The following is an 18,841-nucleotide window of genomic DNA, read 5'->3' as shown; positions in this document are numbered from 1 at the left end:
GGGTCTTGGTTCAGGTGTGTATCCAACTTTGATGTGCTTATGGAAGGGGTGTGCAAGTAGTGCCCCCCCAAGTGTGGAGGCTTGGACAAACATTGTGTTATGGAAAACCAAAGTCTGTGTGAAAGTACATATTTGGGAATGCCATCAGTGTAATCCTAAACACACTTAATAAATAATATCAAACTTGCACGTCACAAAATATATTACAGTCATGTCCATAAGCACCAGGAGTGTAGTCGCCCAGGGGATCTTAGTCCCTCTGCATTTTTGGGAGCAGGGTCCCTATGTCTCCAAGCATCCTACAGTCAGCATGAAAAGGGAGTGTGTTAGTCACTGAGAAGAGTCTTCTAATAGGCTTCCTTGCCTTTTCTGCAGATTGGAGCCAATCAGAGTGAAAGGAGGTGAGTCAGCCACTGAGAAGACTCTTCTCAGTTGCTAACGCTCTCCACTTTCATGCTGATTGGCTCCTAGAGATGTTTGTTGTTGTGAGAGAATGCATTAACAAAGATCTCATTCTTAATCCAGGAGCAAAAAAGTGTGTACGTGGCTGTAACTATCATGAAGGGACCCTGCAGCTCTGAATTTTCTACTGAACAACTGATAAATACCTATGTAACTTTGTGTCTGGAGACTTATTATTAAGAAGCACTTTCCATAATTGTAAGGAGGTGTGTCCACACGCATGCATCCCAGGCACCTAAATGAGGGGAGAGAGCAGCATAGGGACATAAGCAGGTGTCTTATTCCAGGGGTTCCCAAACCTTTCTTTTACATTAGACCACTTGAAAATTGCTGAGGGTCTGAAAGTATCTGAAAATTTACTATGGGCATATGCAAGATAATTAACTCCCATTAGTAATAAGAGCAAGAATTTGAGCTGTGCGTATGATATTGCAATTTAAAGGTGTAATTTTAATTTTGCTAGTTGTTTATGTCACTACTATTGCCATTACAGTGATATATGGGAATTACAATTTACGAGTAACATTAGTACAAAAAACATTACTAAGGATTCTGTATGGTCTGATACGGGAGGAGGTCCATGGGGGTGACACCATGAGTTACCGCACCAGGTGACACCAACCCTAGTGACGTCACTGGCTACATGGTCTCTATCTCTGTATTAAGCCTTTGCAAAACCTCACGCAAATATAGAGGTGGGGAAGTGCTGAGAAGAACCCTCACTTCCTTTTTCTTATTTTTATGCCGACATATGCAGGGCCTCAAAGAGCATCTGTCATGAGCCACCCTGTTCAGATCTTGTAAGTTCAGATCTGTAGCTTCCTTTATGGAATCAATCCACCTCTTGTTCGGTTTTACTCTCTCTCTACCCCCTTCTGTTTTCCCCAGCATTATTGTCTTTTCTAGTGAATCATGTCTTTTCATTATGTGTCCAAAAGCATGATAACCTTAGTTTCATCATTTTAGTTTCTAGTGAGAGTTCTGGTTTAATTTGTTCTAACACTCAATTATTTGAATGGGGTAACCCGCTCTATATTCTTACAGATATAATAAAGCGTTTGTGTTTCTGCTTATGTTTCCGTAGTGATTGCCCGGTGCGTCTAAATGGAATCCGGAGATGTGTCCGTGCTATTTTTTTCCCGTGTATGTGTTCGCATCTCCTTAAGACAAACCGATGTACGTCTTTCCTTCGTCCACAGACCGTGGGGAGGTAAAATGTTCCATGTACTTCCTGTGTCTCTCCCGGAACGTTGGTTGCAGTTGCGCGGTTCATCCGGATCGCTTAGAAGGAGGATACACATCGAGCAAGATGGCCGCTGCCGCGGTAGGCTCACGTGGAGAGGCAGAAGCCACCGGAGCTGAAGTGGAGGAGGGCGATAGCGGTAATGGGCCCGAGATTCCTGTACACGCTGGGAGGGAAATCCGGGTGAAGTTAGGTGTTAGTGGAAATAGTAACGTGGCGCTTGGGCAGCGACGCAGACAGTCTCTTCTGTGAGCCGACGAAGCGTTCCTCCTCTGTGCCTTATTTCCAGTTCTCCTGATTATTTCTACGCCTGTACCTCTTCCGTTCCTGATTTCTACGTCGTTCATTTCGGTTTTCTTCTCTGCTTTCTGTCATCTTTTTGTTGATTTCTGTGCCTACCCCTAACGCTGTCTACTTTCCAACAAGCCTGTATCCTGATCGTCATTTCCTTTTCTTGGATCTTTTGTGGAAGATGAGATTGCTACCTGTTTTTCCTCCCTCCTCTTTATATACCCTCCTCCCCATCTCTCTCAGCAGAACTGATGAGGCAGCACCAACCACGATGTGAGCAGTGGAAGGGAGAGAAGGAGTAGTAGAGTTCCTTTCTCTAAATAGAAGGAAACAATGATTTCCTTAATGATGAAGCTTTATTGTTCTGGGCCATATCCTCATTCTGCGGGAAAGGGAATTGCTGTAGGAGACAGAGTATAAGGTCATGGTCTTGGCTCATTTTAATCCTTCAAATTAGTTGGACCGTTATTTCTTGTGTGTGACGTAAGTCTTTATATTTCAGAAACTTGTTATTCTGCAAAATAGAGCAGCAGTCAAGTGTCTGCTATAAAAAGTAAAGCTGGTTACAAATAGAAGATCACCCAGTGTGATACTGGCATATATCTTGGCCAAATACTGCCACAGTAGCCAGTGTCAAAGAGGTTAAGTTCTTGTTAAGAACTTATTTTCTAGTTCAGGATTGTTTCTACACATTACAAAGTTTTTATGTGGAAGGTGGTGTAAGAGTGCCACATATGGAGATATGTTTTGTGTTGATTGCTACTTGTACTGATCCTGTAAGTAAAGGTCTTTGACATCCTATTAATTTTATTCTGCAATCCTGTATCCATGGAACACAATGGGATTTAATTCTGAAAGGGCATATAGGATCATGCTGTCAGACATGCAGTTTTGTTGTGTTGACAGTTACCTTATACCAGTTCTGAATACTAGTTGCCGGAAACCACAGGAGGAGAGAATGCTGTTACACTCAGGTCCTACTGGTGGACTTTCCATAGGCATCTGGTTGGCCACTGTGAGAACAGAATGCTGGACTAGATAGGCCACTGGCCTTATCTAGCAGGCTGTTCTTATGGTCTTTCCTATATATAGGTAGGTGGCCACTGAGAGAAAAGAATTCTGGACTAGGTGGACCTTCGCCCTGATCCAGCAGGGCAGTACTTATGTTCTTATATAGCTGTAATCTTGAACACACTTTTTGTACCAATACTTCATTAATTTACAGCTGAGACTGACATCAGCTTAAGTGGTGACACCTGAACTTCAGATGCTTGCCAAATTCCAGTCTGTCCAATATTGATATGAAAAACCTCTAGGCTGGGAATAATTGGGATCAAGGTGCTTGAAAGTATGTATTACAGTCTGGAAATAAGGATGAAATTCGGAAGTTAATTTTATCTTGGTTCAGGGCATGTTTTTTGGCTGCTAATAAACTGGCATCCTGCTGTAAATTTATTAATTGAGCCAAGAACTGATTTGCCAGTACTGAACTGCAACTAGGGAGGAAATTAGGCACTTAAATGTGGTACTCGGCTGCAGTGAGGAAAATATGCTAATTTTTAAAGGCCACAGTTGGGTAATACTTTTATTAGAAGTAAAAATGTGCTACATTTCTGTGTTGGACCTAATAAAAATATGACCAAACTCTGGATTTTGTTTTCTTATGGACCAACATAGCTACCCTTGTTTTTAATGCAAATCTTTATACATTCATGTGGGCATATAATTCAGAATTGTGTCATGCCCCTTTACCAACATGAAAGTCATTTAATGTTTTTGAACTGGCAAAATGGCTCCACCCGCTTGAATGTCAAATATGGATTTATTTATTTATTAAATTTATATCCCCTCTCTTCCTCCCAGAAGGAGCCCAGGGCGACAGACAAAAACACTCAAAGCACTTTAAAATGTCTTAAAAACAAAAGACTTTAAACATATCAAAACAAAACATATTTTAAAACATACTAAAACAAAACATCTTAAAAAGCAAAATGTGTGGTTCTAGTAGTTATCTAATTGCTAGTCAGCGGACTCTGGCCTGAAAGTAGATTGACTGCTGTCAAGGGTTACTGTGATCTCTACTGGTAGGGTTCTGTGTTTGAGTGAGATGGGTGGGAGCTGTCAATAGAACCAGATGCTAAGCAGTGTTTTGCATGTCTAGTTTTGAGCAGATTGGTGTTGGTCCACAGAATTTGAATTTTAGCAGTCTTCTTCCTGGGGAATTAAGAAGGTGGTTGTTCCCTGCTCATTGACAAGAAAAGATCATGACACTGATATGTGCTTTATTCTCCAAAAACAGAACATACAGAATAGGTGAAACACCTCACCTGGACTCAAAATCTTGCGTGTGCTGTTGGTATCCAGAAACTGATCAGAAAATGGCCTTTGCCATTTTCTCTTTGTGTCTGTTGTGATGTCTGTCAGAGTGGCTGCGTGTCCAGCCAGATGGGCGACTAATAAATAATAAAATAAAATAAATTTGACAGACTGAAATTGTTATCTGTAGTACATCTCCAGGCCAGGTTTTTGGGGGGTGGGAGTGGGGACAGGTATATGTCTCCATCCCCACCCTACCGCCCATCGTTTGTATAGTGCCATCAATGTGTATGGCACTCTACAAGTACAAGATGACCATTCCTATTTCCAAGGGGCTTACAGTATAAAACAGAGGTTCCCAAAGTGTGGTCTGAGAGTTTCCTTCAGGCGATCCATGGCATGCCTTCAGCATCTAGCACAGTGCATTACAATTGTTAATCAGGCAGACAAATGCTTAAGTAGTCCGCCAAGACCCGCAACAGTTTTCAAGTGGTCTGAGGGGGGAAAGTGTGGGAACCACTGATCTAAAATATGATGTGGGGAGACAGCAGAGAAAGAAGAGGGAAATCTGTTCCTTGTTTTTTTCTGCTTTCTTTCTTACACATATAATCTGACTTCACATCAGAATTTCCCTCTGAAGCAAGTAGTAGGCTTCTTAACTGAGGCAGTCAAAATGTACGCACACACATGCATATGTGTCCAGGTGAAATTAGCTTGCCTCAAGCTTGATTCCAGTTTGTAGAAATACCTACCAGGAGCTAGGAATTTTCATATGGAATAGTTTTCTGTTTTCTAGAAACCCTATATGCAGCTGTATCCTGTGAAAACAAGACACTCATTTCTGTAATGATTTAGCAAGGATCTGGTACTAGCAAATGCTGTTTTAAAGATTTGTCTATTGGATCTGAATGTAGTATATGGTAGAGAGGAGTTGACTAAAGAACTTTCATATTGTGGTCACTAATGCATAGAACCTGACACCATAAAAACATGAGAAGAATCCTGCAGGATTGGACCAAAGGCTGATCTAGTCCAACATCCTTTTCTCAAAGTGGCCAACCAACTGGATGCCTCCAACAGCAGAGGTAGAACATTGATAGCCTTATCCTCTGCAGATTTGTCTAATCCCATTTTTAAAGCTGTCCAAGTTGGTGGCTCTCACTATACCTTGGGAGCAAATTCTATAGTTTAACTATGAACTGTGTGAAGAAGTACTTCCTCTTGTTTGTCCCTTTTTTGTTGTCAAGGGACTAAGGTTTGCATGAGATTTGGAACTGATTAAGACTGTTTTAATTTACTGAAATGATGTTAGCTAAGTCTAGTAATGACCATGGTACTAGGCTGTGTTGCTGTTACCACCTACCTGATCCTATAAAAAAACCAGAACTGACTGCCTTCCCAACCTGCTTACCTCTGGTGCTTCCTGAAACTCCATTGGGTGGGAACAGCAATTAGAGAAAGTGTCCTTGGCATCTTCCCTCTTCCTCGCCTTAGGGCTGCTGGATAGATTTTCCCCTTATCTGCCATTAACTGTAAATTCTTACAGCATGATCCTATTAACGGGTGTAGTCGCCTTAGCTTTATTTCTTTTAAGAGGTGTCTGAATAGAAAGGATGGATAATTGCAGCAGAGTGAGGCCTCAGATTATCCTCTCTGTGTAGAGAAAACACCACTGAAAGTCATAACTAAATTTACCAAATGAAATCAGTGGTCCACTTGGCGTGTATTGCACTGAATTGAATTGTGTCATATGCTGATCATTTTAACCTATCTTGCTTTTGGGATTTCAACACTAGATGTCAGTGTTGTAATTTTAATCTCTTTTTAAAAAAGCCTAGAAAAGCTTTTTTCAGGCTCAAATGTACTATTACCCCAAAGACCATTAATTTGATAACAAATTACTGGGATTTGTTCTTCTGCCGTGACTTCTGAAATCATGAGTTGGAATTTTTGCATGATGTGGATCCTCATATTTTCTTTGAATTGATGCTTTGGCTTGCTGCATATGGTTTTGGAGAGACTAGTTACAGCTGGAAATGGTGACTAGTCCTTTGAATTCCAATAACTTGGGACAATTTTTTTCCCTTGGTTAAAGATATGGTACAAGTAGCAAGGAACTGGACATAATTTCTCTCAGGGTGGATTGATTTAAATTAAGGCAATTTAAATCATGATTTAAAGCAGCAAGAAAAAGGGCCAGTTTATATCGATTTAAATCAAGTTTTCAATTGATTGTTCTTTATAGATTTTCTAAAAAATGGTGCAAATTTGAATACACCATGTTACCATAACTTCTTATTTCTTTTGTACAATCAGGCCTTGCATCTCTTTGTTGAACAGTATACATGCTTTACTTTCCTACCTGAAGAAGGAATGTCTTTAAAATATTTCCATATAGCAGGCTGGGGAACCTTAGAGCTGAATGTAGCCTTCCTGGTCTCTTTATCTGGCTCTAGGGACTCAGTAGTCCTGCTTCGAACCCAAGCATTTTTGCCTGGCTGGAATGTGGCCTTGAACTCTGATCATGTCTCTTGCTCCCCTGGACGGAGGATGGAGAGGGATATGTGAGTGCATGTAGACATTAGCCTTCTGTGCAAAAGTGAAATTTATAATAATTGCTCTGCTTGCTGTTGCCTCTGGCATATGGCCCTCAGAACGTTGCCCAGAAGGGAATGTGGCCCTTGGGCTGAAAAAGATTCCCTACGCCTGCCATATAGGGTCTTTCTTATGATCTGCAGCCATGACAGGTTGCGAAGCTAAGTATAGGAATATCGGAACCTGAGCACTGCAAAACATTGTCTTGTCTTTTTATTTTCAGTGTTGCTCTGTTCTGTTTCACTCTGCTTTGGCCCAGTCCCACCCTCCTGAAAACAAAATAATGAATGAATGAATGAATGAATGAAGTCTTTATTCTTCAGAGCCATAGGCTACCACAGTTAAACAGATATAAACAGAAGATATAAAATACGTATTAAAAAAAAACATATTACAATAAAACACAGTTCGACATCATAGAGTGGAAGAGCAATGGTACAGTTCAAATAAGTTTCCTCTCGTGAGAGAGAAATACCCTATCCCACCCCATGTCTTAGTGTATAGATACTATGGCCAGAATAGGGCTGGGGCACATCTCACTCATCCCCACAAGGTGTTTTAGGTAACTAACTCTTACTTTTCCTGCAGCTTGAGCAAATGTTGCCACCTGAGTGGTTATAAATATGTCATTGCCTGCTAACAGGACGCATATCTGCTCCTGGGGGGGGGTCTATTTGACAAGGAGCGAAGGATGCAGGAAAGAAATTTTAATCTTTGGGACTTACATAGGGGGCATCTTAGTAGATAATGTATAATGTCCTCAACTTCACCAGATTGACAGATACAAAATCTTTGTTGGGTCGAAATGTTAGAAAACCTCCCATCCAGAAAAGCAGAGGGCATAGTCTGAAATCGTAAAGCTGTGAATGATTTTCTCAAGGGTGTCGCTGTTAGAAATGTAAAGTAGTGCTCCATGCCAAATGTTGTTTTATATAGTGGGTACCAGATAGAGTATGACATTTGGGTAACTGAAAAAAGGTCCCACTGTTTAGTATAAAGATAAATTCTGTCTTTGAACAGCTTTTTAACTCGAACAGAACTTCTGTGCTAATCCCATAAGCAGACAGAGTAGATTTAACAGAATTTACCCAGCAGCTTTGGGTTGGAGTTTGCAGTTGTTCTAGAAAACATTTCTTTGGCAGGCATGAATCATTCATACAAGACAACTTCAGCCAATACAAGGCAAGTGAAGCATGAGCACAGGATTCTATAGGGGGAAAAAAACCACCTATGACTGACAGATTGAAGCAAGTTCTGGTTAGTTACTGGGCAAAGTAGAATACTTTATTTTTAGTAGGTGTTGGTTTAAATTGTATGTTAGTTCTTCATGTGCAAAGAAAACCATTTAGCACAATGAAGACATTGATTGTGTTTAGAGAGGAACTGTAGTCTTAACATATTTATATTTAGATTATTTAACATTAGTATTGTTATTCTTTAAGAGAAACATGGTATTTACAATTTTTTTTTTTAAAAAAAGGCCAATCTGTGTTAAATATAAAGGGTTGTAGCAAAGCTTTGTGAGCGAAACTCTGCAAATGCAGTGGAACTTCCTCTTCCTCTCTACTCTGCCCCCCATACCTCTCTACAATCTGTCCCCAGAGGTCCCCCAACCCTCTGGAGCTGATTTTAGGGGCATGTGGGGAGCTGCTGCGGAGAGGAAAGTTCTGTTCCACATATGGAAGGATCTTGCATTAATGGAACAGGAATGTTGAATACCGCCCAACCTTTTCATTTTGTCCACTCTGTTTTCTCTTCTTTTAGGCTCTGAGTGGAGCTCAGGCATTCCAGAGGACAGCTTCTCTTCTGGAGGTGAAGAGCTGGATGGCGATGATGAGGATGAGCCTCAGACCCTGGACACAAAAGCCAAAGATGCAGCAGAGTCCAGAGATGCAGCAAATGCTGGCTGGGCTGATGCCATGGCAAAAGTGCTCAATAAAAAAGTTCCCAAGAGTAAGCCCACCATATTGGTTAAAAACAAAGAGCGGGATATGGAACGAGAGAAGGAGAAGCAAGAGAGGCTGGAAAAGAGGCGGCAGGTAAGGAAGCAGATACAATATTATGACTGCTGTGCTGCCCCAACACCATCTGTACTGTACAGGGGGGGGGGATGAGATATGCCAAAGGCATCCAGTCCCATTTTTAGTATTTATTCCACAGTTATTCTCAGCAGCCTGATCAGTGACCTTTTGGAGCAGTGATTTATGAGAGGTCAGTTTGAGACCCACCTCTGGGTTGCTATCAAGCTTCTGTTCTATGCACATGTGTTGATTTGTCATGGCAGGGATCACTTATGTGTTCCAATGGTAACACTAGAAACCAAATCATATGCAAAGTTCTCTTTGTGCAGAAGTTTGAAGCTCACTGGAGAAGCACACTTGCTACCTAGCAGCTGTCACAGGGTCACCCCCATAATTCCATTTGTTTTCTTGCCTGAGAACAACATACCAGACACATGCAAGCTAGTGGTGCTGTTGGAAGAAAAAGAGAGGGGCCTCGACTGACAGATTGAAACCCAGGTATGCCGAGAAGATCCATGGACTCAACAGGTATGCTCTCTCCCTGGAGGTCAAATTAGAGATGGGATGGAAGGATTGCCATCATTCATAAAGCCCACTGACAGGTATCCCTTTCTTCTCATCCATTTGGGAATGAATAATACTGCCAAGCAGAGCTATGAAGAAATCACATCAGACTTTGAAGCTCTGGGAAGAAAACTCGAGGACTTTGGGACCCAGATAGTTTCCCATCCACCTTTCCAGTACTTAGAAGAGGAGTAGAAAGAGAAAGAAAAATACTCAGGGTGAATGACTGGCTACAAAGGTGGTACTGACGCGAGAGATTTGAATTCTGGGACCACGGGCTACGCTTCCTGGAAGATGGGCTGCTGGCAAGTGATGGATTGCACCTTACAGGGACTGGAAATAATGTGTTTGGCAACAGCCTGGAGAGCTTCATAAGGAGAGCTTTAAACTGAATCTTGAGGGGGAGGGAGACGTAAACTTGGCAGTAACGATTAACAAAGGCTTGTGCACAATAAGAGGAATTGAGAGAGCAGGTCTAATGGGGCCCAGTAATAGTCTTCATAAAAATACACAAAGGAAGTCAGGCTGCAAATCACATGGTCTTCAATGTCTGCATACTAATGCCCAGAGTATGAGAAACAAACAGGACAAACTTTAACTTTTAATACAGGAGAGTAAATAAAACTTAATAGGTGTAACTGGAACTTGGAGGGATGACTACCATGTCTGGAATACAGCAATTGAAGGATATAACTTGTTCAGAAAGAACAGAAACTTTTGCAAAGCAAATTGCCAATGTTTTGAGGAGGCATGATGTAGTAGTAATGGGAGACTTCAATTACCCCAATATCTGTTGAGAGACAAATCCTGCTAAACACAGCCCCTCCAAGAAATTCCTGACTTGTGTGGGAGATAACTTTCTCCTACAGAAAGTGGAGGAAGCAACTAGAAGATCAGCTCCTTGACTTGATTCTAATCAGTAGATATGACTTTGTGGATGAAGGGGCAGTTATGGGAACTATGGGAGAAAGTGACCATGCTATTTTTGAGTTCTTGATTCTAAAGAAAGCAAAAGCTGAGAGTAGCCATACGTGTACGCTGTACTTCAGGAAAGCCAATTTTAATAAACTCAGAACAATGATAAGTAAGGTTCCGTGCCAAGTGACCCTAATGGGAAAATGGATCCAAGATGGGTGGGAGTTTCTAAAAGAGGAAATTCTAAAGGCACAATGCCAAAAAATTCCATCATGGAGAAAAGGGGGAAGAAGCAGAGGAAGCCAGTGTGACTTCATAGAAGCTTAGAGATGACCTGAAAACAAAAAAGGACACATACAGGAAGTGGAAGGAGAGCCAGGCCACAAAGGAAGAGCACAGGCAGGAATTGCAGGGATGGAGTCAGGAAGGCTAAAGCTGAGAATGAGCTGAGGTTAGCAAGGGATGCTGAAAGCAACAAAAAAGCTTTCTTCAGGTGCATCCATAGTAAAAGACAGAGAAAAGAAATGATGGCCCAACTACTCAGTGAGGATGGCAAAATGATAACAGTTGACAAAGGCAGAAGTCCTCAATTCCTACTTTGGCTCAGTCTTCTCCCAAAAGAGGGTCTATTACCCCCCCCTCGGGAAACATGAAGTAGAAGGGGCAGGATTGCAGCTTGAGGTTGATAGACAAATGGTCAAATAATACCTAATCATTTTGAATGAATTCAGATCTGCAGGGCCCAATGAACTGCAGCTTAGAATACTAATGGAACTGGCTGAAGAACTCTCGGAAGCACCGTCTATTATCTTTGTGAAATTATGGAGGATGGGTGAAGTGCTGGATGACTGGAGGACTAATGTTGTCCCTACCTTCAAAAAGGGCAAAAGGGAGGAACCTGGGAACTACAGACCAATCAGCCTGACATCAATTCCTGGAAAAATTCTGAAGCAGATTATAAAGCAGTCGGTCTGTAAGCACCTTGAAAATAATGCAGTGATTACTAGGAGCCAACATGGATTTATCAAGAACAAATCCTGCCAGGCTAATCTTAACTCATTTTTTGATCAGGTAAACTGCCTGGTAGACTGGAGGAAAGCTGTGGACATAATACATCTCAACTTCCGCAAAGCTTTTGACAAAGTGCCCCATGATATTCTGATTAGCAAGCTAGCTAAATGTGGGCTGGATGGAACAACTTTCAGGTGGATCCACAGTTGGCTCCAGAATCGTACTCAAAGAGTGCTTATCAATGGCTCCTTCTCAAACTGAGCGGAAGTAATGAGTGGGGTACCACAGGGCACAGTCCTGGGCCCCATGCTCTTCAACATTTTTATTAATGACTTGGATGTGGAGGTGCAGGGAACGTTTATCAAATTTGCAGATGATACAAACTTGGGGGGGGGATAGCTAATACCCTGGAAGACAGAAATAAAATGCAAGGAGATCTTGATAGGCTGGAGCATTGGGCTGAAAAGAACAGAATGAAATTTAACAGGTATAAGTGCAAAGTTCTGTACCTAGGAAAAAGAAACCAAATGCACAGTTATAAGATGAGGGATACTTGGCTCAGCAATACTACATGTGAGAAGGCTCTTGGGATTGTTGTTGATCACAAGCTGAATATGAGCGAACAGTGTGATGTGGCAGCAAAAAAAGGCAAATGCTGGTTTAGGCTGCGTTAACAGAATTATAGTTTCCAAATCGCATGATGTATTGGTTCCCCTTGGTTAAGCCTCGAGTACTGTGTCCAGTTCTGGACATCACACTTTAAGAAGAATGCAGACAAACTGTAGCAGGTTCAGAGGAGGGCAACAAGGATGATCGGGACTGGAAGCAAAGTCCTGTGAGGAGAGACTGAAAGAACTGGACATGTTTAGCCTTGAGAAGAGAAGACTGAGGGGAGATATGATAGCACTCTTCAAGTACTTGAAAGGTTGCTGCACAGAGGAGAGCCAGAATCTCTTCTCGACCATCCCAGAATGCAGGACACGGGAACAATGGGCTCAAGTTGCAGGAAGCCAGATTTCAACTGAACATCAGGAAACACTTCATAACAGAGCAGTACTGCAATGGAACCAATGACCTAGAGAGGTGGTGGGCTCTCCGACACTGAAGGCATTGAAGAGGCAGCTGGATAGCCCCCTGTCAGGTATACTTTTCTGCATTGAGCAGGGGGTTGGACTTGATGGCCTTATAGGCCCCTTCCAACTCTACAATTCTATGATTCTATTGATTCCACTTAATTTGATATTAACACTGGAGAAAGTGAGACTAGTTCTCGCAAGTTATTTTTGTAGAATGAATATGACAGTCAAAAGAAATTACTTTGGCCTTGTATCTCTAACTGCAGGAAAAAAATCATTCAGAGCTCACTGATTGCCAGTGGGGTACATGGTAGCAGCTCTGGGTGATTTTAGTGGTTTATCCTTGGAAGTACACTAGTTTCCTCTCCCTGTAAATGAGTGAATAATTTGGGTAGTATGTGGTAGCCTATATTGTTGAACCCTTGGGCCTTATGATTGACCCTTGTGTTAATGTGTAAAGTTTTAGGAAGCAGTGTTTTTCAGGGAGTTCACAAGACTCACTTCCTGCGGCCACTACTGATACACCTGGTCAGTAAGGCATTTCAGTTTCTCATCTTGTTAATGATAATGTTCGGATCATCCGGGGTAGGGTGGACTAAAAATTTACTATCCATTATTGCACATCTTCTAATGAATGCACAATGCTGCTATAAACTGAAATGATTTCTAGGGTGTGATCCACTACCCAAGTAAGTCAGCATACTTTGGTTTCAACCGCTCTTACTCTGAATGAATCTAATGAAGCTCTAAATGTGTATTTAAATGCCTTTATTTTAATAGCACTGTGTTACCAGATCATGTTGGCTGCATGCCTACTCTTGATATGTTCAGATGAGGCCTGAAAATATAAGGCTGTAATATAGAGTCGATTCAGTTGCTGTTTGCTTCTGAATTTGGTTTTATCAGATAAATATGTGGGGTACCACAAATTGGTGGTGTGCTGTTAGTCTATAAACTGATTTGTTCACCATGAGATAAACTTAAAACAGCTTGCCTTTTATTGATTCCATGCTGATGGAAAACTAAAGTAGGGTTTGATCAGAGGCCAGAGCATGGTCATAAACACTTGAATTCATAGCACTCTGCCTGGGATTATAAAGATAAGAGTTTTCTATAACTTCATAGCTGTGGGTAATGCAGACTTAGTGTTAAGAGGGCTCAAAAAATGTTAACTTGCTATTCAAATGTTTTAAGAAGAATGGAAATCTGTTTTGTTAAAGTAGCTGAAAAAAGATATATACATACATACATACATACACTGTACATATATAATATGTAATTTACTGTTGATAAGGTCAGAAACATGATTTAAGTATGGTTTTAATGTCTAAATAAAGGAATTTTTACACAGTGCAGCCTGTTCCTTTTCCTCACCAAACACTGAGCTATCTCAAAATATAATAAATCCCAGTCCCAGTCTTAACATTGATCAGTAAAGTGACTTGGTTTAATATTGTTAAAATAAAGTGGAAAATGTCTCCAATATTCTAACCAACATGGCAGTTCACTCCTTCAAATGGGTCTTTGCTTTCGAACTATGGCTGAGACATCTACCTGTTGGCACAGAAGCTGCTTGCTCCCCCATGTGGAGCAAAAACTCTGATTTTAACATTATATAATTAGTGGAGAAGAATTGGTTCACATTAAGCAAAATGTATAGCACTGTAATTTTATCAAGCTGGTACAATTGTTGTGTATGAAGAAGTTTGTGCTGTATAAAGAAGTTTGATGGCTACCATACTCTACTTAACAATTGTGGTAACCCTTTTATTTCTGAAAAATCGATTTCATTTGTCCAGAGCGCAGTCACACAAATGATAGGTTGAAAGAGCCTGCCAAATGATCAGATGAGCTTTAAAAATATTTTGTAAAATGTTTCCACTTCCACCTCTGTCAGTGAAGCAGGTAGATTTCAAAACAGGCATTGGGAGTCAAGACCATAGTAAAGATAGCAGAAATACTTGGAAGGAAGCATCTTAAATATAACCTCTAGAAAAAATGTCTTAACAGTAACTAAGCATAGCTATAATATGTGTTAATCTCCATGTTAAGGCCAGGAGTATTAGCATATCTAGAAGTTCCTTCGCTTCCAGTGTCTCGTACTGTTGGAATAATTTCCAGTCTTAGATTGTTCAGGACTCCCTATAAGTTGGCGGATGGAAGCTCCAATATATACTTAAGTGTCTTGTTCCAATAGTAACATATATTAACAGATTATTGTGGTTGCTTCGTTGCTCTCAAAATATTCTGTTCCTAGAGTGAGACCTGAATATAAGGCAGAATTTAGTCAATATGACTGCTCTCCAAGCATGGTTATTTATGAGCAAACTTAGTCATGCTGTTCTTGAAGAGCCTACCTATAAATTATTCATCTGGCCGTGATACGTTGATGCCATCTTTGAAATTTAGACCAGTGGCAAAGAAAGTTTACAACCGCTCAAGAGCTATATCAGCTGTTTTTGTACGGCAGTCAAATTTACATGCAGAAGCACCGTCAAGAATTCTTATATCAATTTGCTTGATGGGTATATGTTCTGTTTTTCCTCAAGCAAAATAAGGTTGTCATGAATTTGTACAGTAAGCCCATTAATACTTGCATTTTCTAAAAACTGAAATTCCTACCATCCTAGCAGGAAAGGCATCTACAGTTTGGCCTACAAAATTAAATGACAAAAATTGCACCAAATGTGTAAAGAGCATGCACGTTCCCCATAGAGGAGACTCTTATCTCAATGACTTTAATATCAGGTATTGATCAAGAGAATTTGGCCTACATGAGTACAAGGAAGATGCTAACAAGGAAGTCTATTATTTTTTATAAAAGTATTTATATACCGCCCTATCACAAAACATCAGGGCAGTGTACAGCAGAATAATTTTTTTTTAAAAGCAATACTTTTGTGTTCATCCCCTTGTGATTAAAGAGGACTATCCCTGATAACCAATTCATGGGAATCCATAGCAAACTTCTGTTTGATGCTTTCTTCCAGCTTTCAGACATACACCAATTAATTGTAAGTGCTGAATTAAAACCATCAATTATCAATTTTAGATTACATCATTGTGAATGCAGTCATTGTATCCCCAGTACTTAGGGGAAACTGCCACCTTCAAAAGCCAAATTACTGGCAATGTCTATGAGATTAAACAATACCACCTTTTAAGCCCAGAATTATTATTATTGTTATTGTTACTGTTGTCATTAAATTTATATCCCACCCTTCTTCCCAGCAGGAGTCCAGGGCAGCAAACAAAAGTACTAAAAACATTAAAACATCATAAAAACAAACTTTAAAACACATTAAAACAAAACATCTTCAAACGTTACTTTAAAAAAGCTATCAAAACATCTTCTAAGATTAAAAACATTTTTAAAAAAAGATTATTAAAAAGCAATTCCAACACAGATGCAGACTGGGATCGGTCTCAACTTAAAAGGCTTTTTGAAAGAGGAAAGCCTTCAGTAGGCGCTGAAAAGATAACAGTGATGGCGCCTGTCTAATATTTAAGGGGAGGGAATTCCACAGGTGCTGCACACTAAAGGTACGTTTATAATTAATGCTCTAGAATATGGTTACTTAGATGGAACATATGCAGTGTGTTCTTATACTGATCTTCATACTTTTTCAGAAGCAGTTGGTATTCACAATACAAAAAGCATAAGTTAACTGTTGCTAGACATTTTAGATGACTACAGGATATATTTCCAAGCGAACAATAATCCAATCCTGAGAGTCTACAAACAGGAGGGCTTCCAGTGTCCTTAACTTGGAGAATAATATGGTCTTGGGTCCTAAATAGATAACATGAGAAATGTGTGATTGCTTTTCATGCACAGTAGGACCCCGCTTCTCGGTGCCCCGCTTCTCGACATTCCGCTAATATGGCCCCAGTGGGGCGATCAGCTGGAGTGGGGGCTGGAGCTCCTCACTCTACAGCTGATCTTCTCCTCTGGCACGATCAGCGGGTTAGGTTCCAGACCCCTGTGCTACAGCTGATTTGCTTTTCGGCGGGGGTCTGGAACCTAACCTGCCATATGAGTGGGGCCCTACTGTATCTTGTTGTCTAAAAAGAAGTAGCAGGCAGCAGAGTCTGCTAAAACACCTTGGTTTGATGAAGCAGAGGGCTTTGCTAGATCCTCTTCATGTACTATATACCCTTAACCAAAGTGTATCATTATGATATCCCACCATGACTCTTTGGAAAACAAGTTGTGTGGAAATTGATGAACAGATGGTGTTGCAGACCATCTTGGGAAGGGAATAGTGTCTCCCTCATGTCATGTATATCCTTTAACCTCAGTTCTATAATCTTAATTAAAATGCATTTCATAAGAGACTATACTCCAGATCGGCAAGTTTTAAAAACTTGTCCAAAATAAGTTGTTAAAAATGGGTGCTGTATTATTGCTTGGCTTAGTTTCTCTATTCTTGGTCAGAACAAAATAATTGCTTGCTTGGGTGAGGACCTAGGCTATACTGTCCAGTTCAGAAGCTACTGTGTTCTCTGGTTGGCAGGGGAATTCTTATTTCAAGTACATTGTATATTCACGTTCAGAAAACCTGCTTGATCTGTTGGAGTTAATGCAATTGGAAAGATTCAGTGGAGAGCCCATTAAGTGAAAACTCACCCCATTGACCTGTAAGCATGTTGGCTGGCCCTACAGGAGTAACATTAAGTGTCAGTGTATTCTCCACATCCTCACCTAACATTGTCCTGCATGATTTATTGATTTGGTTTTCTTAAGAAATAGTCTATATGTGTATGCTGCATTTTTTAAATGCCTAATGCTCTTTCACATAACAATATTTATGATGCAGCTTGATAAAAAGCGGGAGTGGGAAATGATGTGCAGAGTGAAGCCAGATGTTACTAAAGACAGAGAACTGGAGAGAAACCTTCAGAGAATTGCCACGAGGTAAGTATATGTGTGCTTGGGCTTTTGAAAACAGATCTAAAGGCATGCCTGAGTAATCTGCTTCTAATCAAATTGAACTCTTAAGAAGTGACTCGTGGGAGTCAAATGATTTATACCTAGTTCTGTCTCATACAGTATCAAGTTCAACAAAAGATTTCAGAAGTCTTATGAAAGCATAAAATTTGGACACGACTATAACGTGTTAAGTGTTCACCCAGCAGGAGTTCTGGGCCTGAGCTCATCATTTTTGTTAATTCCATACTTTAAAAATATACAGATCAATCACTTCTCCCACTCTTTGTATTTCTCTAAAGTGCATTCACCAAAACTTGCTGTTCTAGCGGTCAGATAACTGTCTTGCATTAACATAGTATAGTACCACATGGCTCTAGTCTAGCACATAATGAGTATGCTCTCTTGATCATATCAGTGGGCTTACCTTACGTCCACAGAGGCTGCTGTAAAAGCTCACCTCTGAACTTTGCTTAGGTGACTAAGTCATTGGCTGGCTTTTCTGGTATATACCATGACTTTGTGTCAGAATTTCCAGTTTGTTTACTACATGCATTCGTGTTTGACTGGCCGAATAACTTCCTTTACTTTTACCATTTTTGTGTGTGTTGATCCTTAGTACTTTGATAATTTTGTCCCATGTGGAACACTTTGATAATTTTGTCCAATGTGCACACATGCACATGCACACCCTTGCAATTTGCATAGGCACATACCTTGAATTTGCATAGGCATACACCTATACATACACCCTGTGGTGTGTGTACTCCATGCCCAGAAAAGCCATTTTGCACTAAGCCAGTGCCTTTTTTATGCTGACTATTTACAAAGCCAAGGCACATGAGTATGCGCAGGTTCCTTAGTGTGAGAGCAGCAGGCTTTTCCGTCCTTGGAGGAAGTTATAACATGTGTCATCTTGACTAAAGACAAGAGGATGCAGTTAATAGCTACTCTTGTCAGACCAAGGGAGATAGTAAAAACTCTCCTTGAGATCTTTCTGGAATGTGACGGAGGCATACAGACCTCTTTGAGTAATTGCTAAACATGGGACCAATAACTTTTACTAAGTTTTTTCTCCAGCTAGAGGCCACAGAAGGCCACCTGGTTCCTAGATGATAGGGGGAAATGAGGAGGCCCTAAAACAGAAACAGTAGAGGAGGTGATCTCTAAGATGCACTGAAAACATGTCGTTTATGACTTCCGGGAAGGGTGACTTAGCCTGTGCCTGCTTTTGAGACGGGCTCCTGCCTCAAAAGAAGCTTATTCAGATATATCAGTCAGTTTTTTCTTTTTTTTTTGACTGATTAAACTTCTCCCGGGTAGGGAGAAACGAAGAGATTAACCTCAAAGCCTATTTTTGTTGGGACGACCAGATCTCATTAATTTATGGGACGAGGTCCAGCCGACGAAGGTGGGA

At 40.7% G+C, this 18,841-nt stretch overlaps 1 protein-coding gene across 1 annotated transcript in view; it reads left to right on the top strand.

The window, feature by feature from the left end:
* Nucleotides 1-1,621: 1,621 nt before the first annotated feature.
* The window catches only part of RRP15 (ribosomal RNA processing 15 homolog), a 44,289-nt gene continuing 27,069 nt past the window's right edge, over nt 1,622-18,841 (top strand). Inside the window, exons 1-3 of the mRNA XM_061625182.1 lie at nt 1,622-1,844; nt 8,672-8,946; nt 17,315-17,412. Of these exons, the coding sequence (XP_061481166.1) occupies nt 1,637-1,844; nt 8,672-8,946; nt 17,315-17,412 (581 nt within the window). The 5' untranslated portion in view covers nt 1,622-1,636. The remainder of the gene's footprint in view (nt 1,845-8,671; nt 8,947-17,314; nt 17,413-18,841) is intronic.

The sequence above is a fragment of the Rhineura floridana genome, chromosome 4 (assembly GCF_030035675.1).
Source record: "Rhineura floridana isolate rRhiFlo1 chromosome 4, rRhiFlo1.hap2, whole genome shotgun sequence".
Taxonomy (NCBI): domain Eukaryota; kingdom Metazoa; phylum Chordata; class Lepidosauria; order Squamata; family Rhineuridae; genus Rhineura; species Rhineura floridana.
The sequence above is the reverse complement of the archived record's forward strand: the minus strand, read 5'-3'. Positions and strand labels throughout refer to the sequence as shown.